The sequence below is a fragment of the Asterias amurensis genome, chromosome 1 (assembly GCF_032118995.1).
Source record: "Asterias amurensis chromosome 1, ASM3211899v1".
Classification (NCBI taxonomy): domain Eukaryota; kingdom Metazoa; phylum Echinodermata; class Asteroidea; order Forcipulatida; family Asteriidae; genus Asterias; species Asterias amurensis.
In genome coordinates, this window is record NC_092648.1 from 37,261,262 (window position 1) to 37,287,466 (window position 26,205).

The following is a 26,205-nucleotide window of genomic DNA, read 5'->3' on the forward strand; positions in this document are numbered from 1 at the left end:
CCCTGCCCCCCCCTCTGGTTACGCCACTGAGTATCAATTTCAAACTACAACCTTAAGAGAGAAAATGCGATTCATGGAGGGCTTTAAGTGTAATTTCACTCGAATACATCAGGATGTATTCTGTCGCTTCCTTCGACTATAGCTTATCAATCTGTAGTTATGATAACTTTTTAGTAAAAAGTTTAAATTTTGCAATCTCCATTATACAGATTGTTAGAGCAATAGTCGGTTGTTTAGGATACTGTGATAGGCAATAATTATTTTGCTACCAAAACCGAGCTAGTAAGAGGTAACGTCAATCCATCTTATAGAGTCGATACAACTGAATAGCGCCCTCTCTCTGCGTTCGCGAGAGGGGGAAAAGAGACACGTCGGGATCATGTGATGGTAACCTGCTTCGTCAATGAGTAATCAATCTGTTTTATATTGAGGAACCAGTGTAATATTTTAGTCAGATATTTTGCCAACATGGAGGCTGTACGGTTGCGAAAACTCTTCGTCTTTATATTGGCGTTGTGTGTGAACCTTTCTTCCTGTGAGGGTCCCGAGCAAGGAATATTTACTGCAACGTTGACTGAGGTAAGTACGAAATAATTTCCCACCGTTTCCCGAGTCATAAATAACACTTTGAGCGATAAACTCGAAATTCCATCACATGCCCAGTTTACGGACACACAGTTTCACCTAGTTCTTTAGTTAGGCAGTTTCAGTCAAATTTAATGCAGGTGATTTTTTCTCTGACAAGATGTAGTCTGTTAAGGTGTATTCTTAGAAGTAAAAATCAATTTAAAATTTTGAAATCGGATGTTTGGTTGCAGAGATATACCGTTTTTAATGAGCGTGGATCGTGAAAAAAACGTACCCGTGTTCAAGTTCAATTCTTATGTTTTTCTTCATATCGGCCACGGCCAAGTTTAATGCACAGCCTATGGCAATAGAGGGCGCACACTAGGCGAGCGCCCTCTATCTCTTACAAACTGTGCTTTGAGGCGCTAGTATGATTTTTTATGAACGGCAAAAAGTGATATTTTGTGAATCAAACTGAGGAGCGGCATCGTGGGGAAAATTGTTAACTATAAAAATTAAATATGTGTTAAGTTTTGCAGGTGTTTGTGTGAATATTCTTTATTAATTATGTCAACAAATAGCATTATTGAATTAACCAGAATGGAATAAAATTAAAGAGTTTATGACTGGTGTTTCCTTTAATTTAAGATCAGTTGATCCTTTGATTTAAAATTGTAGCATTAACACAGTAAAACATTAGAACAATCTTTAAAAAACTTGAGGATGAAGGCATTTGTATACATCGATTATTTTTGTTATATTTACAAAGACAATTTCTAAAAACCAATGGCTATAATTATACAATCAATTTTTTTGTTCAACTTTCGTTTCAATTAGTATAGGCCTTTAAAAGTATATAACAATACTAGTTTCTTTTGACTCAAGATGAGCAGTCTGTTATTATCAATTCAGAACGTAGAAATTATCAAAGAAACAAGATCGGGCAGCTTTCCAGCTTTCTATTATTAGAGCCCCGGCCTATCAAACTTATTGTAACACACGCCCTCTTGTGGTGGCACATCACGGAAACACGAAGATGTACGAGTACGACGTACATGTACAATCGTGCGTATTTAGGACAACTTTGCAAGAAATGGTCTAACAAAACCTTTCTGCGGGAGAAGAAAACATAATCAAATTACACCAAATTTTCACAAGTTAAACTTAAAAGTATGGGAATTAGCACTGACAAAGTCGCATTCAATTTTGATGATTGTCTCTGGAAGAAATCTTGATTCAAAAAATGGAAAACGCCGACAAAAATAGGTTTTTATGGTAAAAGCTATGCGACTAGCTGTACGATGTGCGGAATTTTATCGGCTACACGATGATGTAATCGTTATCTCATTTTGTGTAAACATGTGCTCCCGCATCGCAAAAAACCGTCTTCGGGCTTCTTCGGCGCTTTCCGAAGATTTCCGAAATCCGTTGTCCACGGGGTTCAAAGTTGACGTCATGCACAAACGAATGGGCGCTGCACGCCAGGCCAAGCTTCTGTTTTTTGTCGTTGCTCTCTTTTTTTTACAATATCTCCGAAACTATTCATCCGATTTCGAATATTTTTGAAATGTAAGCACGGGGAGAGAATGCTCCTGCCTGCTGTTAAGTCTCATAGTTGTGAGTTTTACAAAATGTGAGTTATGATTTAATATATTTCGTTCTTTTTTTTCGGGGCTGTGTGTGTGTGTGTTTTGGTACACGTAAAATCAACTTGATGAAACTGCCTACTTTAGTTGTTATTTTTTGTAACAATTTTGTCATATTTAATAAATGGGGACAATTTTGTTATATCCTGCCACTATTTTTCGGATTCATTCGTAATTAAATATATTAGTATCTAATTTACTCAAATGAGATATTCTTTTTGGTAAAAACAAGTGAAAAAGTGGTGGCAGAATAAGTAATTTAAATTAGTAAGGCCTTGGGTACGGAAATCTTTCTGCTGAAACTGGAAAGTGAAATTGAAAAGGCTGTTGCAAATTGCTTACCACTAAAAAAATTCTATTTTAGTTTTAATGCTAAAAATATCTCATGGCCTGACATTTTGCCCCTTCAAGAAAGACTCTTGCTACAGCTAGAAGAAGAGTAAGTAGTAAAATAATAATAATAATTACAACATTTATAGAGTGCTAAATAATAATATTAATAATAATAATAAGACATTTGTAAAGCCCCTAATGCAAAAGCCTCTAAGCGCATAAAAGAAACAATAAAATAAACAATTAGAGAAAGATACAAGATACAAATAGGCAAATTACAAAAAGAAGCTTTAAACAAATGAGTTTTCAACAGGGACTTAAAACATTGTAAAGTATTAGCTGGGCGAATATGCACAGGAAGACTATTCCAAAGAAACGGTGCGGCGTAAGAAAAAGATCTGTGGCGGTCCTACTTAAAGCCGACAACAAGACCAGAGTGCCGCCAACACGCCGCCAACAAGTTTTAAATACCTCCAAAATGGCCAATAAACCATAGATATATTAGAACTATATGTGTTCTGTAATATAAACATAAATTTAATGGAAAAACTTCACGAAAAGTGTGTATTTTTTAACCAGAAAAAAACTTCACTTGCACGGATAGTTGCGATAACGTAACCCTCCTGCCGACGGCGGAGCCGGAGGGTTACGAGTCACTTCAATCGAAAAACGGCGAAATGGTCAAACACGTACAATTTCAACAGCTAGTCAACAGATTTGCTCAATTTTTACCCCTTTCGAAAATCATGACATAAATTCTATGAACACGACCTTAATCCTCAATATCTAATGAATAACATTCAACACACTATTGAGAAAGTATTTTGAAATAAAGTACAAAAACTTACCAGATCCCGGCGAAACAGTCACAAATTTCCCAGGTTCTATTTTGAACCTGTCGCTTCGCCATTTTGTGACTTCCCGATGTTCATTGCTGTGGGACTAAACCATTCTGTAAAAGGGGTGTTATAAGGCAGCGCGGCAGTGCGTGTGCGCTGTCCGTTTACTATGCCCGCTGTTCACTCACTTAAAGCACTGCAGCACCCCTTGTAACGCCCCTTTTACAGAATGGTTTAGTCAAACTCGGCTGCGGCTCGGTCGGCAGGTCGTCAATTCAATTGGCTGGTACCTGCGGTTGGGTTCAGCGCTTGGGGTCAGCGCATGGTAACCAGCGACAGGTTCAAAAATAGAACCTGGGAAATTTTGTGACTGTTTGAATCTGGTAAGTTTTTGTCCTTTTTTTCAAAATATTTTCTCAATTGTGTTTTTGAATTGTATTCATTAGACATTGAGGATTAAGTTTGTGTTCATAGAATTTGTGTCATGATTTTTGAAAGTGGTGAAAAATGAGCAAATCTGTTGACTAAAATATTTCACCGTTTTTCGATTGAAACGACTCGTAACCCTCCGGCTACGCCGTCGGCAGGAAGGTTACGTTATCGCAACTATTGCACGGAAAGCGGTCGGACGCCATCTCGGACGCCAAACCGTGTTTGGACAAGACCATTATGATACGGGTAGATTTAGCACTTGTCAACAACAGAGGGCGGGCTTCATGTGAAGACCTTCACTGCAGTGTGCACAGTGCATGACGCCCGCCCTCTATTGCTAAATCTGACTTACCCGCATCATAATGGACTGGTCCAAACACAATTTTAAGCCAAGATGGCGTCCGACCGTTTTCCGTGAAAGTTAAGGGTTTTTTTCTGGTTAAAAATTCACACTTTTTGTGAAGTTTTTCCATCAAATTTATGTTTATATTACAGAACACACATAGTTCTAATATATCTATGGTTTATTGGCCATTTTGGAGGTATTTAAAACTTGTTGGCGGCGTGTTGGCGGCGCTCTGGACTTGTTGTCGGCTTGTTGTCGGTGGGCGGCAGTGGGCGGGCCCGCCCAGGACTGACAATTTCCGCCTGGCACTTCAGCTGAAAAATAGACTGCCGCCCACCACAAAATTTCCCCCCAAATTAATAAAAAATTAAAAGTTCTACTGATATTGATCACATTGCAAGACTAAAATGTCATTTTATGTCATTTTATTTAATGTTTTTTCGTGTTTTGTCATTTTAAATGCAGTTTGTAGTTTGTTTGAGCCAGAATTACGAGCAATTAAAACCTCAAACGTGTTTTCCCATGTAATTGCCTCTTGCCATCTTGTGAAGTTTTCTTTGTGAAATGTGCCCTGACGTTTTTATTGAACGAACTATAGTACAGTGTAGAAGGCGTACCGTCTATACAGGCTGACAGCAGTGCTGGTACCGTGCACATGTACTTGATGTATGTACGTACATGTGGTGTACAACAGCGCACGCTAGTGGTAGACCCTAGAGTGCACAACATGTACAAGTCTAGTCGTGAGGTTTTCGCGGGGATTTCAAGGATTCCATGTACACACAAACAGTATCGCCACACAACAGTACAAGGGGGCTGTGTAAAGTCTAGTGTACGAGTTCGCGTGTCCCGGATGTAGGCATGTAAACACGTTCGCTTCGTCCACACGTGCGACAGCGCGCTGGGTGAATGAGATCTGTGTAAATTTTAAGATGGCCTCGCAACGTACGGTATGCTGGACTTTTTTGGAAAACGGGAAAAGATTGGAAGATGATAAAAAAGTATCTCGTGCAGCTTCAGTTAGTGCTGAGAATGAAACTGTACCTGAGACTATCGAGACAGTTACTCCACCTTTAAAGTTCAAGTTCAACTTCATCGCGGCGGGATTACAACAAGCAAACAGCATATTCCCTATGCCGCGAGGCAGAATGCTAAGACTTTTACACACAATAGCGCCCTCCACCGTCCTACCCATAACGCCCCGCGACATGCCCGTCACGGAGTCGTCCTCTTTTCGATGAGCCCTACTAAATGTAAGCACCCAAGAACCGAGTATGTGGGGAAGGAGGGAGGGATACTCTACCGGTAAGTATTCGTTCGTAGACCCCATCCACACTACTGTGGGGGGGAGTCTACTTCACTCTACTTACCGGTAGAGTCGAATTACTAATTTGCATAGACTCGCACCGAGGAAAGGCGGTGGGTATACGCGGTGCTACTGCATGTCTTAAGTGGGGGGGGGGGGGGGCGTAGGACCCCGGCGCGCTCAAAATTCAGAGAACGCTTCGCGGCCGCTGGGCCCGATAGTGGTCCATGCCCAAAACGTACAGGGGGTATCGTCCCACGGGTGAACAAAACATTATAAGTATTGTTAGCACTGTATTACCGTGGAAAAACTCACCTAAACACGTGACTGCCGAGGTGGAGCTTGTCCTGGCTTTGCAGCTCGGCTGGCCGCCTGTAAAACCGCTCTACCCGCTCTCCCATCCACCTGTAGAACGTCCTTCAGGTAGCAGTCAGAGAACGTGGACGGGCTCTTCCAGGAGGCCGCCCCTGTAATATCACTCATGGAGACCCCTTTAAAGAAAGCCCATGAGGCCGACACTCCCCGTACTTCGTGGGCATGAACTGGACCATCGGATGCTGGCCATCCGCCCGGCACCGAGCGGATGGCTGTGACTATCCAACGCGCGATTGTATCGCGGGACGCTGGTCGGAATGGTGGAACCGTGGACACGAACAGCTGTTCGTGGCCGGTTCGGATTGACTTTGTGCGATCGATGTACCACTTTAGGGCCCGTACCGGGCACCAAAGCTTGTCCCCCGCGACCGCCGAAAAGGTTTTAAGGTCGGGAACAAAAATATCCGGGGGTTCGAAAGCACTGGATTGATTCTTGGCTAAAAACCCCGCCGCAGGGACCAGGCGGACACCTCCGGGTTCCCACCGGATGTGCCCTGCCGCCACCGTAAGGGAGTGCAGCTCGCTACGTCGGCGAGACGTAGCGACCGCTAACAAAAAGGCCACTTTGATCGTTAGATGTAGTAGCGTGGCCCCACTCAGTGGCTCGAAAGGGGGTTTTGTTAGTGCTGACAGCATGCTAAAGAGGTCCCAGGATGGGACCAGTTTGCGCACCGGGGGACGGGTGACAAACATCCCCTTAGTCAGCTGTCCAATCGCCTGGTTATCTGAGACTGTCGAGCCGTCGGTGAATCCTCCGTGGACTGCAGCAATGGCCGAACGGTAATTTTTCACCGTGGCCGTTGCCAGCCCGCTATCAAAAAGATATAGGAGGAAATCCCCGACTTCCTCTACAGAAGTATCGGCGGGATGAATAGCTCGCCGCCTACACCATTTAAAGAAATGGCGTAGTCGGCAGTCATAAACTCTTCGGGTTGAGGCCCTTCGGGACTGGGCGGCAACTTCCGCAGCCCGTCTCGAAAGGCCCGCTGCTCTGAGGGATCTTGTGACAGCACCCAGCACGTCAGGTGCAGGTCCCTCGGAGTCGGATGCACTACTCTGGACCCGGGCTGGTATATGAGGTCCGGGCGCTGTGGGAGAACTACCGGCCTGTGTACCAGGAGCCTGACCAGCCGTGGGAACCAGGGCTGTCGGGGCCAAAAAGGGGCGATCAGGAGAACTTTGCAGTGATCCTGCTCGATCCTTGTCAGCACCCGTGAAATGAGGGAGATGGGCGGGTAGGCGTATGCCAACAGCCCCTCCCATCGCATAGTCAGAGCGTCGATCCGCCATGCCCCGGGGTCGGGGCCCCTGGCGCAGTAGATCGGCAGTTGATTGTTCGTCCGAGAGGCGAACAGATCCACATGAGGTCGGTCGATAAACCGGAAGAGCGACTGGGCCACACAGGGGCGGAGGGACCATTCTGTCGGGACGATCCAGCCCCGGGAAAGAGCGTCGGCCGTGACATTCTCCTTCCCCGAGATGTACACCGCCGACAGGGCGATCCCCTGCTGTATGCACCAGTGGATCAGGTCCCACGCTAGTGCACACAGCCGGGCCGACCGGGTGCCCCCCTGGTGATTGATATACACTACCACTGTAGCGTTGTCGGAGCGCACCAGGACGGCCTGCCCCACTAGCTGTGCCCGGAAATGCTGGAGGGCATTCCGGACCGCCAGCATTTCCAGGACATTGATGTGGGTCGAGTGGTGTTCCGGGCCCCACACCCCCGCTATCTGGCGGGGGTCGAGGGTCGCCCCCCAGCCGTACAGAGACGCGTCGGTGACGACGGTCGCTGATGGTCGGGGCGGGCGGAACACCCGACCACGTGTAAGGTTGGCGTCCTCCACCCACCATTGAAGGTGGGGGGTCAGCCACGGCGTGGTAGGCACCGGGAGGTTGACCGAATGACGGCTGGGCCGAAAGTAGGAGAGGAGATGGAGCTGGATAGGTCTCATCCTCAGCCTGCAGAAATCTACTAGGTATACCATGCTGGCCATAAGACCGAGTAACTTGAGCCAGGCTACCGCTGGCGCCACCGTAGCCCCCAGGAAAAGGGCCACGCACTGCTGTAAGTTCTGTACCCGTTCCGCCGAAGGGCGGGCTAGCCCCCTCTGAAGGTCGAGAGCCGCACCGAGAAAGGTGGGCACCTGAGAGGGGATCGGGTGCGATTTCTCGGAGTTGATGAGGAACCCCAGGCTGGACGTGAGGCGCCAAGTAAGTGTAAGCGCCGCGTCCGTTGCCTCCCGTGATCGGCCCACAATCAGCCAATTGTCGAGGTATTGAGAAAATCAGCAGTCCTCGTCTCCGAAGTGCTGCCCCGATCGCCCGTACCACTCGGGTGAAAACCCGAGGGGAGGTCGACAGCCCAAAGGGGAGCACCCCAAATTCGTATAGCGTTCCGTTGTAGAGGATGCGCAGGAATTTGCGGTGTTCGGCCCTGATGGGGACATGGAGGTAAGCGTCCCGAAGGTCCAAGCTCGCCCCCCATGCGGGCGTTTCGATTGATTCGAGGATTGCCCGCAGCGTTTCCATGCGGAAGCGCTTTGGGCGGATAAATCGGTTTAGGGGCTTTAAATTCAGGATCGGCCGCCAAGCGTCCGCCTCCTTCTTGGTCAGAAATTGCGAGCAGTGCGCACGTACTTTGTTGTAAGGATCGTTTTCAGCGCTAAATATTAACATTCCAATCGTGCCAAATGCACATTATGTAAGATTCAAGAATCACAATTTTTAAGTATAATGAAAATTGTTATTACAAAAATGTGGTAATACAAAATAATTGTGATGCATTTGTTGTGAACAGACTGTTTTTGAAATATTTTCTGCTGTTTGCAGCGATGAAGTTGAACTTGAACTTTGAAGGTGGAGTAACTGTCTCGATAGTCTCAGGTACAGTTTCATTATCAGCACTAACTGAAGCTGCACGAGATACTTTTATATCATCTTCCAATCTTTTCCCGTTTTCCAAAAAAGTTGTCCAGCTTACCGTACGTTGCGAGGCCATCTTAAAATTTACACAGATCTCATTCAAGTTAAAAACCCAGCGCGCTGTCACCAGTGTGGACGAAGCGAACGTGTTTACATGCCTACATCCGGGACACGCAAACTCGTACACTAGACTTTACACAGCCCTTGTACTGTTGTGTGGCGATACTGTTTGTATGTACATGTAATGCGTGAAATCCCCGCGAAAAACCAGCGACTAGACTTGTAGTGCACTCTATGGTCCACCACACTTTGTACACCACATGTACATGGTGTACATGATTCATGTACATGTACATGGATGTACACGGTACCAGCACACACTGCGTCCGTATGTACTGCTTGCTGTCAGACTGGCCTTCTATACAATGCACTAGCTATAGTTCGTTTCAATAAAAACGTCAGGGCACATTTCACGAAGAAAACTTCACTGCAAGAGGCAAGTTACGTGTGAAACACGTCTGAGATTTTTATTACTCGAAATTCCGGCTCAAAAAATTAAAAACTGCATTTAAAATTACATAACTCGAAAAACATTACATTTTAGTCTTGCAATGTGATAAAAATCGACAAAACTTTTCATTTTTTTTAAATTTTTCGGGAAATTTTGTGGTGGGCAGCAGTCTGTTTTTCAGCTGAAGTGCCGGGCGGAAATTGTCAGTGCCGGGCGATTTTCAAACTTTTTTTTCAGTTACAGACTCCTTGGTCATTTTAGCACTTAATCCAAGCAAAATAACACGGAACAGCTTTGTGTTTGTTCACAAACACCTAATGTCTAGTTGTATTTGAACTCATTTGCAGATTCCAGTCTTTCTCCTAACTTTATTTTACTTTTGTATTGTAACCTTAGGTGAATGATTACATTGGTATAACCAAAAGCTTGTCAGAGGAGACTGAAATAGGAATTAGAGGTAAGTTGGTTGATAATTATTATTTACCCCAAGTGCAAGCTTTCAAAGTATTTTGATAGAACCCTTATTTTGAAAAGTTAGGACGACCCCTTTAATGACAGATATATTTGCACTAGGAGCAATTTGTATGTCAACCATACAATACTTTCTTCTACTGATGTTGAACATTGCCCTAAAGGTAAAGAACATTTCAGCTGAATTTCTTGTATTTGGTTTCCCAGCTGTGCCATTGAAACAATGAAATACACATTAGAAAGTCTTGCCTTGCCTAGCTGTGGCACTTTGCTCTTAATTGACAAACTGTAGTTACATGCCAATCTTTACCTACAGTTATTCTCACAACCACACATACTCAATTGAGACTTAATACAAGGTATTACTGCAAACCTACATCTGAATCTAATAATTATAGTTTTTATAAAGAGTTGTTTTTAAGGGTGACACACACATGCCAGATATTCTTATGTCAACTAATGCAACATCCTCAAGTTCTCATTGAAAATTGAACGTAACCTAGACCTTCCTATAACGACTGAATTTGGTGAGGTGTGTCACAGTTTTGATAAACATGGATTTGTAATATTGGTCTTTTCAATTCTCTTTTAGTGGACAACTGTTCTGGTTCTGCCAAGTTTCAAATAGAATGGATGGTTCGCTTCACAGAATGCAACGAAATATACAATCAGTTGAAGGTAAATGTTATACAGATATGAAGTCACAAGCCTTTTCACATAATGGGATCTATTACAAGTGTACAATTTGGTAATCACTCGTTAATTTGATGGCAATAACAACTTTTGGTTAGAAGCTTACATCAGCTTTTGATGATATCAAGCATTTTTAGAAATATGTCACTCTGAAGAAATGTGGTTTTTGTAAAAAGATATCAGTTTTTATGCCCCCCCCCCCTCTCAAATTGAAGCTGAGAACCACTTCTCAGCTTGTGGATTCCTTCTAAATTGACAAATTCACTCTGGATTCCTTCTAAATTGACAAATTCACTCTGGATTCCTTCTGCATTGACAAATTCACTCTGGATTCCTTCTAAATTGACAAATTTACTCTGGATTCCTTCTGAATTGACAAATTCACTCTGGATTCCTTCTGAATTGACAAATTCACTCTGGATTCCTTCTGAATTGACAAATTCACTCTGGATTCCTTCTGCATTGACAAATTCACTCTGGACTCCTTCTGAATTGACAAATTCACTCTGGATTCCTTCTGCATTGACAAATTCACTCTGGATTCCTTCTGAATTGACAAATTCACTCTGCATTCCTTCTGCATTGACAAATTCACTCTGGATTCCTTCTGAATTGACAAATTCACTCTGGATTCCTTCTGCATTGACAAATTGACTCTGGATTCCTTCTGCATTGACAAATTGACTCTGGATTCCTTCTGAATTGACAAATTCACTCTGGATTCCTTCTGAATTGACAAATTCACTCTGGATTCCTTCTGCATTGACAAATTCACTCTTGATTCCTTCTGAATTGACAAATTCACTCTGGATTCCTTCTGAATTGACAAATTCACTCTGGATTCCTTCTGAATTGACAAATTCACTCTGGATTCCTTCTGCATTGACAAATTCACTCTGCATTCCTTCTGCATTGACAAATTCACTCTGGATTCCTTCTGAATTGACAAATTCACTCTGGATTCCTTCTGCATTGACAAATTGACTCTGGATTCCTTCTGCATTGACAAATTGACTCTGGATTCCTTCTGAATTGACAAATTCACTCTGGATTCCTTCTGAATTGACAAATTCACTCTGGATTCCTTCTGCATTGACAAATTCACTCTGGATTCCTTCTGAATTGACAAATTCACTCTGGATTCCTTCTGAATTGACAAATTCACTCTGGATTCCTTCTGAATTGACAAATTCACTCTGGATTCCTTCTGCATTGACAAATTCACTCTGGATTCCTTCTGAATTGACAAATTCACTCTGGATTCCTTCTGAATTGACAAATTCACTCTGGATTCCTTCTGCATTGACAAATTCACTCTGGATTCCTTCTGCATTGACAAATTCACTCTGGATTCCTTCTGAATTGACAAATTCACTCTGGATTCCTTCTGAATTGACAAATTCACTCTGGATTCCTTCTGCATTGACAAAGTCACTCTGGATTTTCACTGATATGTCAAAAACGTGACCACCTTTTGAAGTTAAATTATTTTCACATGTGAGTTTTAAAACAAAATAAACAGTTCAAAAAAACAAAAGTATACTTTGCCTTTAAAGCAATGTGGAAACCCACGACGTTTGATAAAGCTGGTAAGTTGCAATCTCCATAAGACCATCATAGTGAGATTTGATGTAAGTGCCATTGAGCTGTGTACAAATTATGCCTGCAGGAAGTCCAGGGTCCTTAGCTCATAATGCCATGATTAACTTAGTCTAACTGTTAGATATAGTAAGGTTTACAGTAGCCCTATATAGGACTCTTCCTCTGTACACAGATACAGAGTCCTAACTATTAAGGCCTGTTTCTGGGGCGGAAAATTTTCAAAGCTTCATAACTCAAATCTCACCTGCAACAAGCCACTAATTTCAACAGATTCAAATTATATGGCGGCATACACTTTTCTGCGGTAGGTTTTGGTCATATATTCTTCACAAATCCATCATTTTCATGAAATAATGCAGCTTCCAGAAATGTACCCTGATATCCAGGACGCCACTGTAGTACAATACGAAAGTGTAAGGCCGCCAGGGCTAGGTTTACAGTAACACTATGTAATGATAATCTCATACTGAGATGTGGTGGGAGGTTTCAGAACCACGCCATCTCAATTAGAGATTATCATTTCATGGTATTACCGCAAACCTTACTATGTCTTATTTCCACCATGCAAAGTTTCCAATCCTGATTGACTCCATAGGAGAACTCAACCAACGCATATCTTGAGAGGTTCTTCTTACCTAATGGTGATGAAGTGATGTTTGCTTCTGAGAGCTATATTGCTATACAGCGGAGTGAGGCAGCTGATAGTGGGGACTGCTCATCAAGTAGTACGCTCCTAGTGGTAGGATAGTTATTTTGTGTTTTGCATTTTAGATTTTAGACCTAATTATATATTTAATACTTCAGGATTTCTATTGTTTAAGTTTGTTTACTAACTGGTTGAATGTGATTAGGAATTTGTATTCCTGTTGCTATAATTCTGTATGTAAAATACAGTATGGAAATAAATGTGTTTAAATTGAATTGAATTGAATATCCCATCACATACAAGGGGTTAATTGTGAGTATAAATGCTCCTCATTGGAACCAGACCATTGAGGGAACAACTTCACTTTCACATGTCAGAGCCTTTTGTTGAACTGATGGGTTTGGGTACTTTTTGTATGTCACAAAACACAAACCTCCATACTTTTACATTTAAACTTACATGGTTTAAAGCCATTTGACACATTCGGAACAGGAACAAAAAAAAAGTTCACAGATTTACAAATAACTTACAGGGTTTACAGAAGGTAATGGTGAAAGACTTCTCTTAAAATATTATTCCATGAAATGCTTTACTTTTTGAGAAAACATTAAAATAATATCAACTCTCGATATCGAGAGCTACGGATTTATTTTAAACACATGTCATGACACGGCGAAACATACAGAAACATGGGTGGGTTTTCCCGTTATTTTCTCCCGACTCTGATGACCGATTGAGCCTAAATTTTCACAGGTTTGTTATTTTATATATTTAGTTCTAACCCACAAAGTGCGGGTCTTGGACAATAATGTTTACCGAAAATGTCCAACGGCTTTAAAGATAATGATGGTAGAATGCTTCCATTCAAACATTACTTGCTGAGGTGCTGTAATTTTTAGAAACAAGTTAAACAATCTTCACAAAATTTATCTCTTTTTAGTAAGACAACAAATTATTTTAGCATGTATGCAACATTACATGTACGATGCATTTATGTGACATTCCTGAAAACATTGCCCTGTGATTTTAACTTTTTCTCAAAAACTTGATGACTTATGAAACTTCTACAGGTAAATTATATTACCTACATGTTCATTCACAGTGAATAGGGATTCCTGTCATGGCCAAAAACATGCTCAACTAAAGGTACCAAAACTCTTTAAAGGACATAAGGCAGTGTTTAATCAAAAGTGTTGTTTAATTATAAGACTATTGTTCACTTTGCATCGATGCCTGCAGCCTGTAAGCCACACATGATTCTTCCTTGAAATATGTTTATTTATATTTTTGTTGGCAGGATGAGACTAATTCAACCAGTTGGAGCTGTTACTCAACAATCCCTATCTCCCATTGTAACTATGTTGGACCACCAATAACCACAAAAGCACCACCGGCAAAAGCTCTACCGGCAAAAGCAAAAGAAGACAAACCAGCAAAGGTGGGAATTTATCTAACACATATGAAATACTCAGGAATACTCAGGAAAATATGAAGTAGGGTTAAGCTAAACGACCATGTGAAACCATCAGAAGGTAGTAGTGGGGGGTTAAAATTCCCCCATAAACTTACTTTATTAGACTCCCTGGGAATAAGTTCGCAGTGTGCTGAGGGCTTTTTAGATTTTTCTTAAGTTAATGCATTATTTTGTCATATTTGGTCTGGTCCAATTTCATTGAGCTGTTTTAAGATAGAAAAAAAAATCATTGCTTGTCATTTACCCGTTCCAAAATGTCATATTATTTTCAGGAGGGTGAACCTGCTAAAGCAGATGAAGCTGATAAAATTAAATTACGACGAGCTGCAACTCTACCTGTAACAGATGCTCCTAAGCCCACAGAGAAAGCGAAGGCAGCAAAGGTCAAAGCTACTGAGGCTTCTAAAACTACCACTCCATCAACTAAAGTGGTAAGTAAATCTCTTCTTTTCAGTTGTTAATGCTTTGGTGTTTTAGATAATGAAAAATGTTTTTGCAATTTAAATTAAATATTTCTTGGTTTGTTTTCACAAAGAGCAAAGATTCATTTGATTGTGTATTAATCTTAAAGGCCATGTCACACAGAAAGCGCTTACAATGTGTTCACACATAGACGCCACTTCTATTGCGGGGATAAAATGCCTAGCATGGCCAATCACAGGCCACTCATGGGTCAAATGTGGGAGGATCTCCATGGGCATGATTTGGTTTGGACCACCAATAACCACAAGGTCGGGAAGCTGCCATCTCTCCTCATGCTTAATTTGAACATTTTCAAAACAAGTGTAGCCGAGTCGTAGCCAACATTAAGCCGGGCAAAGTCGTAGTGGGAACATCATTATTGTACAAGCAGCGTGGTAGCATCGTGGTGAGGTCTCTGTGGTTGTAATAAAAACACAGCACAGTAGAAACAACTGGCTTGGTCGGCATTGGTCTTTGTGTAATCATAGGTGCAACGAGTTAGCAACACTTTTGGCGTAGAAGCAGTACAGTTGTGTGGACAAGTCTATCGTTTGCTAAATAATTTTGATTTTTACGACGATTGTGTCCCGACTTTATTGAATTTTGAGATCGAGGTGATCGGCATGATCTTCGTAAGGTTGTATCATTGTGCCAACACTTCGGCAGCACATGGGACGTTCTTCTAGCTATAACTAACTATCCCCAAGAAACGATGAGAGAAGTGGAACGTTAATGAACGTTCCTACTGGAAATTTGGGATTAAATGGTACTACCTGGTGAAGGTTTAGGCTGTTGAATTCAGCCTGTGGTCTTTAACATTTGGTGTGCACACATATTTTTTTAGATTTCAGTGGTTAACAGTGAAGAATTAATCTTAATGTGTATGATATTTGTTTACAGATGAAAAACAGAGTAACGACAACAAATGATCGTGCAGGAAGGTTCTTGTTTATTGTTCATCTGAAACCAGAGAAACCTGATAACAAGCTAGAAGTCAAAGGTAAAATGTTTATCAAAAACTTTGGCTAGAGATACCTACCTACCCTCTTTCTATACTTTTTAAAAACTACTCATAGGGTTTTGTCGATACAATCCATAGTATCAATTTTAACAATCAATATATCGACAATTCAATAGCTCAAGACCGTCGTTTGATGGTAAAAAAACACAGCATTATCTTTATAGCACTTTATACACCATCTCAAAGCGCCTCCAATCTAGTAAAATCCAGGTAAACAAAATATATTAAAAGTGTGAACATAAATTTTCAAACTAGCAAAAGAGCCAATGTATCCAACCAATTTGACATTTCATGGATAAGTTCTCTGATTCCTTCTTTATCATGTTCATTAGTTGCATTTCAATGAGGTACACACCTAACCAAGAAAGTAGATGTATACCTTGGTCATTGGAAAGCCATTTTGTTTTTTCTCCCATTAAACCCAATGGATCTGAAAGTGAGGCTGAGAGGTGAAGTAGTCTGGCCCCTTGATAGTGTAATGGAATTCATAATTGGTGATTGGTTTAGCATGCAGGGAACAATGTCAGACCTTTAATAAAAGGGATATCATGAGATACTGCAAAATTACCACAAATTTCATCATATGCAAGATCTGCATAGACTTGTTATTTTTTTTCAACATGTTCATATTTATATTTTTGTTTTTTAAAGCCGTCTTCATTTCAATTTTTTCCCCAGTATCAATAATGATGAAATCAAAGCATGGTTACTTATCTGCAACACAAAGACCCCTACTGATTGTAAGTATCTAGTTACATTAAAAGGTAGTAATAATCAACATTATTCATTGATTGTTAGATTCATTAGAAAGAACACAGATATGTCGCATGGAATGAGGTTTTGGAGATAAATTACAAAAAATCATCTTTCAAATTGGCCTTTAAAAATGTTAAAAATACATGTTTATATGTTTTTCTGACATCGACATCACAATAAGGTAGGTTGTACCCTTTTTAGAGCCAATGTCCCTATGTATTGTGCATTGTAGGTATGGTTTTCAGATGAGGCATTTATGATGTATTAATGATGATGTTATTTTACCTGTAGTTCTACGGGATTATGTGTGGTGTATATTCCATCATGGCGTTTTTGTGGCTCTTGATGTTGGCGTGTCAGTGGCGAGATCTCTTGAGAATTCAGTTCTGGATTGGTGGAGTCATGCTGTTAGGTATAAACTCATCGCTTACGCTTTATTTGTTCACCTTATGTAAAATAAAAAGAAGTTCATTGTTTATAAATTGTCATAAGAATATATCCATCTCTATCTTCTAGTTTCAAATTATACACCGTTCAACTAAGCTGTTAATATTTCGTCACAATTATTGTTTTGTGAATGTTTTAGTGAAAAATTAAGAGCAGTTTTAGAGATTGTATCCATACTGATAGAAGCGTTTAGTTGTCAACCACCACACAGTGGTTTAAGACCCAGACATCAGGTCCGATTTTTTTTTTCTGAGATAACTACATATCTTTGGTGATTTGAACAAGAAGAACTAATTCAAAGAATTTTTTTGAAATTTATTACCTTGGTTTTTTAAGGAATTGTAGTTCGTATATTGTGACATACGTTTATATTCAGCAAAAATCACAAACCCTTATGTTACAAAAAATACCTGGGTAGGCATATAAAAATTGTTTGAGAAAACAAATATTGTTTTTAAATTACCTGTATAAGTGACCTTTTGCACTGTAGAAAATTAAATACGGACCGAAGTTTTGATGATACGGCAAAAATGCTTTGAAATCTTCGACTAAAATGTCAAAAAATCCTACTTATAAAAAAAAATACCGCCACACATCTTTAAAATAAGCCATTAAGGGCCTGGACGAAATGCTAAAAATATGTAATAGATTAGTAAAGTAACCATTCGTTGTGGTTAGAAATTCACGGTAAATTAGCGAAAATGAGTTTTTACTCCTGAAAATGAGATTTTTCGAAAAAGCAATTGTTTACACCTCAAAATTAAGGAAAATAAACAAAAATCAAAACGTTGGATATTTTCCCAATCGGCCACCAACGGCCAACATATTTTTGGTATTTTTTTCCATAAAATTATAGAATGACTACTTGGCTTTGAAAATAAAATAGCGCCGAAATCCCGCAAGATCGCCTTCACTCCCAAAAACTAAGTTTTCAGAACGCTGTTTTTAACCAAAAACATCGTGTACATTAACATTACACACAAAAGATATAGCGCCCTCTGTTGACTTCAAAACCAAATCATAAAAATTGTCACAATAATTTGTGAATCACGACACGGATCGATAAATTGTGGATTATTTTAATGGACAACCACGTTTTATCTACCTAAAGATGACATTCAGACATGCTTGAGATATTATAAAGGTATTTTGACCGATTATAAAGGTATTTTGACCGATTATTAGTTTACAATGAATTTTATTAAATAAGTTATATTGATTTGTATATGTTATCATTAGTCGTTTAAACCCCACTGTGCACCAGTTCTTTTCAGAACCAATCTACTCCATCACCAAAGAGATTTACACATATTGCTAACATAACCACTTGCCTGATGCCTCACACAAGCTAAGCAAAGTTTCATATCCTACTTTTCTTTGACAGGTTTACTTGAGAAAGCAGTATTTTATGCAGAATATGAACATCTCAACACAGAAGGTACTTCCATGCCAGGAGCAATCATCTTTGCTGAGCTGGTTTCTTGTATGAAACGTTCTCTGGCTAGAATGCTGGTTGTTATCGTCAGCTTGGGATACGGTATCACAAGGTATGCTCTATTGATGACCTGCTCTAGAATAGCAAAGGTCGTTCCATCTTTGCTGAACTGGTTTCTTGTTTGAAACATTCTCTGGCTAGAATGCTGGTTGTTATCGTCAGCTTGGGATACGGTATCACAAGGTATGCTCTATTATTGACCTGCTCTAGCATAGCAAAGGTCGTTCCATCTTTGCTGAACTGGTTTCTTGTTTGAAACGTTCTCTGGCTAGAATGCTGGTTGTTATCGTCAGCTTGGGATACGGTATCACAAGGTATGCTCTATTATTGACCTGCTCTAGAATAGCAAAGGTCGTTCCATCTTTGCTGAACTGGTTTCTTGTTTGAAACGTTCTCTGGCTAGAATGATGGTTGTTATCGTCAGCTTAGCATATGGTATCACAAGGTATGCTCTAATGTTGACCTGCTCTAGAATAGCAAAGGTCGTTCCATCTTTGCTGAACTGGTTTCTTGTTTGAAACGTTCTCTGGCTAGAATGCTGGTTGTTATCATCAGCTTAGGATATGGTATCACAAGGTATGCTCTATTGTTGACCTGCTCTAGAATAGCAAAGGTTGTTCCGACATTCTCTATTAGGTATTTTCATATGTAGTAACCCCTATGTTTTGATGAACAGAAGCTAATTCCATATGAAATTTTTCCCATAGAAAGTAGTAATGTAGCCTTCTGTCAAATTAAAAGTATCTGTCTTTCACAAACACTGCTTCCTTTTAAAAGCTGTTTATTTCTTTGATCACCAGACCTAGACTTGGCCGTGATCTCCACTGGCTGATGGGAGCAGGAATGATGTATTTTATCCTCAGCTCTATTGAGGCCTGCCTTAGGGTCAAAGGAGTAAGTGAATGATACCAATATTATGCTGACATTGAGAATTGTCCCCAACAGTAGTGCTAAGTTTTATTCCAAGAAGTCCACTTGCTCATTAGGGTTGAATTTGCTTACCTCTGAAAATGCTAACATTACTAGAACATTTTGTGCTGTTAAATAGTGTAAGCATATTTCACAGGTTAGCAGGGATGTTGTACATGTAATTGTGGCTTCATGTTAGCACAATGCACTAAACCACTAAGCGCAGAATTCTGAATGCTTTAAAAAATAACGGTAAACTTACAGAGGAAAGGTACCAAGAGTAGGTGGGTTAATGTAGAATGCAAAATGTATGAGGAGTTGTTGTGTTTATTAATATTTTCTGTATTGTGTTTGTACAGAGTGAGGATCATGCACTGATCGCTATCCTACCACTGGCGGTTCTGGATGCTGTCATCTGTTGGTGGATATCCTTTATACATAACAAGCTTTCTTTTATTTCTAAACTTTTAAACCATTCCTTCTATTTAAATTTGAAAATTAATATCTTGGTGAGGCTAAATGTGGATGTGAAAGTGCTTGATTGATGTTGACATTTTTAAACCTCAGTGTTTAAACAAATAAATGTTTCAATAATCTAACTAAACTGGCTATACAGAGCAGTTTCGCCAAAAAGGCTGAATATACATTCGTATGAAGTATGATTCTTTCATGGTTTGAAAGGTTTTTTTCATCTAAGAAGTATAGATTGTGCAGAAATTGTCACATACTTACAATTTTACAAATTACAAGTTTATTTTAAGGTCATAATTTATTATATTGATGTAACTGCAGTCATGATTTAACCTTCACCAAATGAAGGAAATGTTTTACGAGTATATACTTTGAGACAAGAATCTTCATGGGACATTTCCTTAACCAACATCTTGAACGTGTTCAAAAGTTTAGTAGACACAACACGGACATTGCGTCTGAGACGTAACATGGTGAAGCTTTGGTTGTACAGACACTTTACCAACACTCTCATCTTCTGCGTTCTGGCTGCAGTCATCTTCCTCTTGTGGTCAACAAAAACACATCGTTGGACAACATGCATCAAGGTCAAGCATCTTCAGTTTTCTTTGCTCTCGATAAAATGAACATGATAATAACTTGATGGAAATTTGGCCAATTTGCCTTTTTAAAGGAACACATTGCCTCGGATCGGTCGAGTTGGTCTTTGAAAAGCGTTTGTAACCGTTTGTTATAAAATGCATATGGTTAGAAAGATGATTCAAAATTAGAATACAATGATCCACACAAATTTCCCTCAAAAGTGCAGGATTGCAGCCGTTTATGGGAGTCAAAAATTTGACTCCCATAAATGGCCGACCGTGTTTGTCGACGAGGTAAAAGGAAAACCACGCAATTTCGAGTGATACCTGTGTGGATCATTATATTCTACTTTTAAAATATCTGTCTAGTCATATGCATTTTATAACAAACGGTTACAAATGCTTTTCAAAGACCAACTTGACCGATCCAAGGCAACGTGTTCCTTTAATAGATAGGACTCTGTATCTGTGTACAGAGAAAGAGTCCTGAATAGGGCTACAAGAGTCCCTAAGAATTACAACAAAAAGTTCTTGTAATGGTAATGAGCTTACTTGGGTTGCGGATCAATATCGTTGTGAATAACAAGGACAAAAAAAAAAGAGCCTAAAAAATGGGTTAAAGCTCAGTAGGTAAACCTTTCGTACTAAAGTGTTGGGAATTTGAAGAAACGATTGCCCTAGCCCAGAACTTCAGTAACCCTTACCCTTTACCTTAATGTCTCTGAATAGAGGCTCGCTGCTATTTTTGTGCGAAAATGCTCAACTCTTGTGAAGAACCACACACATGTTTAAAGATTAGTAAACCTGTTCCAATGACAGGCCTGATACTTCATTTTAGAAGGGCAAGACACCTTTATTTCTGGCTGTGGACATATAATTTTCAATACCAAGTGACATGCCTGTATGACAAAGTTGACAACATTAACCGATGGGGAAGCTAACATGTGTGATGCAGCTAGATTGGCAGAGTGGATGCAGCTACTGCTAGAATGGCAGAGTGCATGAATTGTCCCAAAGCAGATTTGCAGATATTATTAAACACAAAGCATTCTCCAAGTTCTATATATTATTTCATACAGAAATTGCATAATTTAATCACTATATTTTATTTTGTACTTGTAGAAGTGGCATGAGTTATGGCTAGATGACGCTTACTGGCACGTCTTGTTCTGTGTGATCTTGGTTGTGATTGTGATCATCTTCAGACCTACAGCCAACAATCAGCGCTATGCCTTCTCTCCACTCACTGACCGTGGGGATGAGAAGTCAAATAGAATTGCAGGGTAAAGTTACATTCCAGTCAGGAAGGTGCATGTTTTGTGACATGTTGGAAGATATTGACAAAAATATGGAGACTGCCAACATAAAGCTAGATAGATAGCTCAGTTGGTAGAGTGCCGGCCAACATTTTGAAATAGGATAAAGTGGTTTTTAGGATTTCGAATTACCCTTTGTCAAATGTGATGATGTTTCTGCCAAAATAAGTAATACCTCTGTTGAAGTGGTTAATACTGTGCTCATAGAATATGCCGTGTTTGATTTTTTTTTACATTTCCATGTCAACAGAGGGGGTGAAGATGCGTAATGTGATTGGTAACCGTAATGAGAGTCAATCCAGCAAGCATGATGATGATCTGAAATGGGTTGAGGATAACATCCCTGCTGCTGTAGCAGATGCGTAAGTATTTCACTTTCTTGGCCCAATTTCATAGAGCTGCTTAAGCAGAAAATATTGCTTGAAATTTTTCTGCTAAGCAAAAGTGAGTAGGACACCAGTCACAAATTGTACTTGTGACATGGTGGCTTGGCTGGTAACCTTATTCTAGTAAGCATAATTGTGTTGTGCTAAGCTAGATTTTGTGCTTATGCAGCTCCATGAAATTGGGTTCAGATGGTCAGTTTCTACTTTTTTTATTTAGCTATTTTTGGGATGTGTGTGTATGAGGGTGGGGATTTTGGAACGGAAAAAGCATCTGGTGTTCGAATTGGAATCCACCTTGCCTTCCACGGCTGGGCCCACAGGACATACCATCATAATCAGAGTCCAACAGTTTAGGTGTTGATTTGCTGCATGTTGTTGGACTTGGGACTACACAAGTAAACTGATCATATTTTACATGGGATCAGGTATACCACCATAATCAGAGTACAACAGTTTGGATGTTGAGTTACTGAATGGTGTTGATCTTTTTGAGAGTAAGGAAGGATCCCAGTAAATCACTCAAGTGAGTTTGGGTTAAACATTTTCTTGTTCTATTTTATTCAGTGCCCTTGGTGCCTTTGACGACTCGGAAGAAGAACTTGTTACCAATCTGGAGAGAAACAAGATGGAGTAGATATCCTTCTGTGGGATGAGTTTATGTACCACCAAGGAAACTTGGGATGATTCTACGTACCACCTAGGAAACTTGTAGTTTGAACTCTTCAGCAAAAGCTCAAGTGTTTGTTAAGCATATGTGAAAGTTTTCCCGTTAAATTGGTTGACGCTTGCAATGCAAACTGTATCTTCATGCTGCTTCAACAATAATGAAAAAAACCAAAAACTTCATAACACAAGTTTTAGTCAACTTGTCAGTGTTTTCTTATAACTGAAACTACACAAGATAAAGCATTCATATATATATGTATTTTTGTGTGCAATGAGGACCTTGATATGCAGAGAATAAACAAATGAAGAGAAAGTGTTGTTGGTGTGCTCATCGGATGTTACTACAGTTTTGAGATTGTTTATGTTTTATTGCCATTGTTTTATTTAATTAGTGTTTGTTTGAAAATATAAATCATGGTTTCTCTATAGTAGTTTTGTTCATCCTTGTATTGTAATCGTACTGTTTTTAAAATAATCTCTTACGATAGTAACATTTGGATTAGTATTAGACATAAATCTTCTTGTAAGAGACTTTGCCTTTGATAAGCTTAACCCTCCTACTGCTGTTAAAATGTACCATCAATTTGGAAAGCATTCAACTGCATAGGTTGTGAGTAGTGGCAGAAATGCGTGTGTATTGTTTGGCATCATATTACAGGCTGACACAGTGCGTTTCATTCAAAACCACAGTACTTGGTACTAACTTAGTGGTTATTATGCGGGATGATTGATATTGAACGGTCATACAGTAGGAGGGTTGACTTTCCTGTGTTGATGCATAGGTCACTTGATATCATGTTGCAGAATGACGTACTGTCTCTATCATTAAAAATCACACTGGATGATATTGAGTTCTCCATAGAAGGGAGGTTTGATAGGTTTCTCAATTTATTTGTCCATGAATATTTATTTCTTTGGTGAAAAACAATGCTTGAAAGGGCGATTTGTTGAAGGAAACCTCTTATAACCTGAGCTTCAAGGTTGGTCACTATTTTAAGAAATGAAGTTGACAAGGATTATGGTCAAGGGTTTTGTTTATGATAGGGGTGTCATTTCTCCTACACCTCCATGCTTAATGTAAAACTTTCCTTTTGAATATCAGAATCAAAGACAAATACATCTTCTGTGAATCAGGCAGAAGAAATGTTTGAAACTCCACTGATTTGACTTTCTACTTTAGGCTCAACATTAATCCTAGTGTAAATATTAAGAAGTGAGATTGGGTTTGTCCCTAATTTCTTGTACATGTTTATGGAGTAGGAATATTCCAGCAATAATTAAGACTTTTATTTACAATGTAAAGATAAAAGAAATTCTTTGTCTGATAACACATAATGAATACTTTTTTCATTTGTAAAGTTCTAGTCAACTATTATATTGCCTCAAATCCTATAAACTATGTTATTATTTCTTGATACAGTTTGTATTATCTATTATATAAACATTGTCACCACAGTGTAAAAACTAGCCGCTTTTCAATTTTGCAAAAAGTTGTAATAAGACAAATTCTCAAGAACCTATCTACACAGCAAAGAAGATATAATTGTGTTACGACAAACTGGGGATACATCAATACAGCACCATACAATGCTTTAAAACAACGTTAAAAAGTCACACACTTTTGTTCTGACCCCTATTGTTCAGACACACCTAGTGTATTTTTCTAACCCTAACCCTAGTAGGTAAACTATGAGGGGGTTGTCGAAACATAGGGGTGGCTGAACAAAGAGTAGGGGTCTCTACTTTGGTCCGATTCCGAACATGAGGCCATTCAACTTTGCATTTATATCGTGGGTCATTTTGGTTAGTAAAGCAGCAAGCAAGAGCTTTTTGGATGGCGTTTCAAAAATAGGAATGATTGGTAGAAGCATTGATAAAAGCTTGTATGTTCTCAGTGATTTGCTCGGTTTAGAAGTTGGGATTTTGTTTTAATGTATTATAAATTAACTATTTGGTAGTGCTGGATAAGAACATTTCTCACAAAGCTGATTTCCTGTTCCTGCTATCCAGTAAAAAGTCTGCATTTTGCTGCTTCCAAGATTATCATTGTTATCGGTTTATTAAAAAACATAAAAACTTCGCAGCCAAAGGCTGAATTGAGTTTTAAAAAAATACAGAGATGTTGCTTACTCTCATTTTGCTCTAATAACTGCTTTTTCTTCCTAACTAAAAAAGAAAAACACTATTTGAAAATTTAGACTTTACAAATAGTGTTTGGTGAAATTGCCTCAACTGGCAAGCTATTGTAAATACTTTGTATCGGTTTTGTATATCAATAATAAATATTACACAGAATCTAAGGGTGTTTGTTTACACTAAGTAGAGTCACAACTCGGATTATGATTTACATGTAGACAAAATCAAATGGAAGGTACAATTTGGAAATACTTCGTTCATGAATAGGTTTACTCCACCTTCTTTAACTGCATCTTAAGGTTTTGAAGGTTTTGCTTATAGATGGAGAGATTTTAAGAGGAAAGTAAGGCACCTTTTAGAACTAACAATTTAGTGGTGGTTTTCTTTCCAGTTCGAGTTTTGAATAAAAACTCATTTCCAACCACCTACATGTATTTTTATGTTAATGTCTGTTAAAAAAGAAAAAAATATTCTTCTGTTTGATTTATTTAGTTTTACTAGACTGTGTTAATCTGGCATAGTTCAGCTTTTGGACTTGTGCACAATCTAGTATATTTAACACAGTAATTGGCATGGGATAATTTTTTTTTTTAAACCAACGTTCAATGCTGTTTGAGATTTACACAGTTTGTTATTTTATCGTTCATCATGTTTATGGATGTTTACAAGTGTGACCTGCGACGATGCACAGAATGAAATATTAACATAATCTGTCAACAAATTAACAGCTGATTTCTGAGTAAATATTTTGTAGGAAGGAAAACTACTCTTAAAAGAAATTTGACAATTTTTTACTCGCATATTGAGGTTGCAGTTCACAGTTTCATGTCAAACAAAAAGTATCAATGTCATATTTTTAAGACTTAATTCATTTGTAAATTCCTATTGTATGATGGATAATATGGAAATGTATTCCATGTTCTCTTACATTGTAGAGCTGTCATTCGTCAAAATAAATTGTATAATAATTTTTTCTCCTTACTCCAGTGTCCATTGTTTTATTGCTTTATGGAATCAAATTAATTATATCAGTTGAGTATTTGTTTATGGTGTGTAGTGGTCTAGTATTTTGGATATCTGAATCATTGGAACCATGTTAGTTTTTTAAAAACACCAGAGAAATAAATAAATAAACAAACAAACTAACAAACAACCACAAATGGACAAACATGCACAAAGGTTTTTAGTGAGCCATAATATTTATGCACCATGGTGCCATATAAGTGTCAGAGGAGAAACATATTTTTTATAGTGAGTCAATTTCAATCAATCTGGAATTGCTTAAAATCATAATTTGGTATTTTGCACATTGGAAGTTGTGGGACAGTGGACAATTTCATAACAAAAATTTAGCAGAAAATACTGCTTACTGCTTAATTAATTGCCAAACAAA

General features: G+C 39.3%; 1 protein-coding gene across 1 annotated transcript; it reads left to right on the forward strand.

Moving 5' to 3' along the window:
• The first annotated feature begins 463 nt into the window (after positions 1-463).
• On the forward strand, positions 464-25,793 carry LOC139938915 (transmembrane protein 87B-like). Its single transcript, XM_071934589.1, has 17 exons — positions 464-579; positions 9,677-9,737; positions 10,344-10,429; positions 12,642-12,785; positions 13,990-14,130; positions 14,439-14,597; positions 15,529-15,628; positions 16,328-16,389; positions 16,697-16,817; positions 18,237-18,399; positions 19,148-19,241; positions 19,616-19,681; positions 20,147-20,314; positions 21,431-21,591; positions 21,794-21,809; positions 21,877-21,986; positions 22,575-25,793. Exons 1-17 carry the CDS (start codon positions 469-471, stop codon positions 22,642-22,644), a joined length of 1,833 nt encoding a protein of 610 aa, XP_071790690.1. The 5' UTR covers positions 464-468; the 3' UTR covers positions 22,645-25,793.
• The last annotated feature ends 412 nt before the right edge of the window (positions 25,794-26,205 follow it).

Bases quoted from the DNA above. Each gene is read 5' to 3' on its own strand.
- LOC139938915 (XM_071934589.1), top strand. From the start codon at position 469: ATGGAGGCTGTACGGTTGCGAAAACTCTTCGTCTTTATATTGGCGTTG. The intron at 14,131-14,438 runs GTGGGAATTTAT...TATTATTTTCAG, and splicing joins AAGAAGACAAACCAGCAAAG to GAGGGTGAACCTGCTAAAGC. The intron at 16,390-16,696 runs GTAAGTATCTAG...TTTTACCTGTAG, and splicing joins CACAAAGACCCCTACTGATT to TTCTACGGGATTATGTGTGG.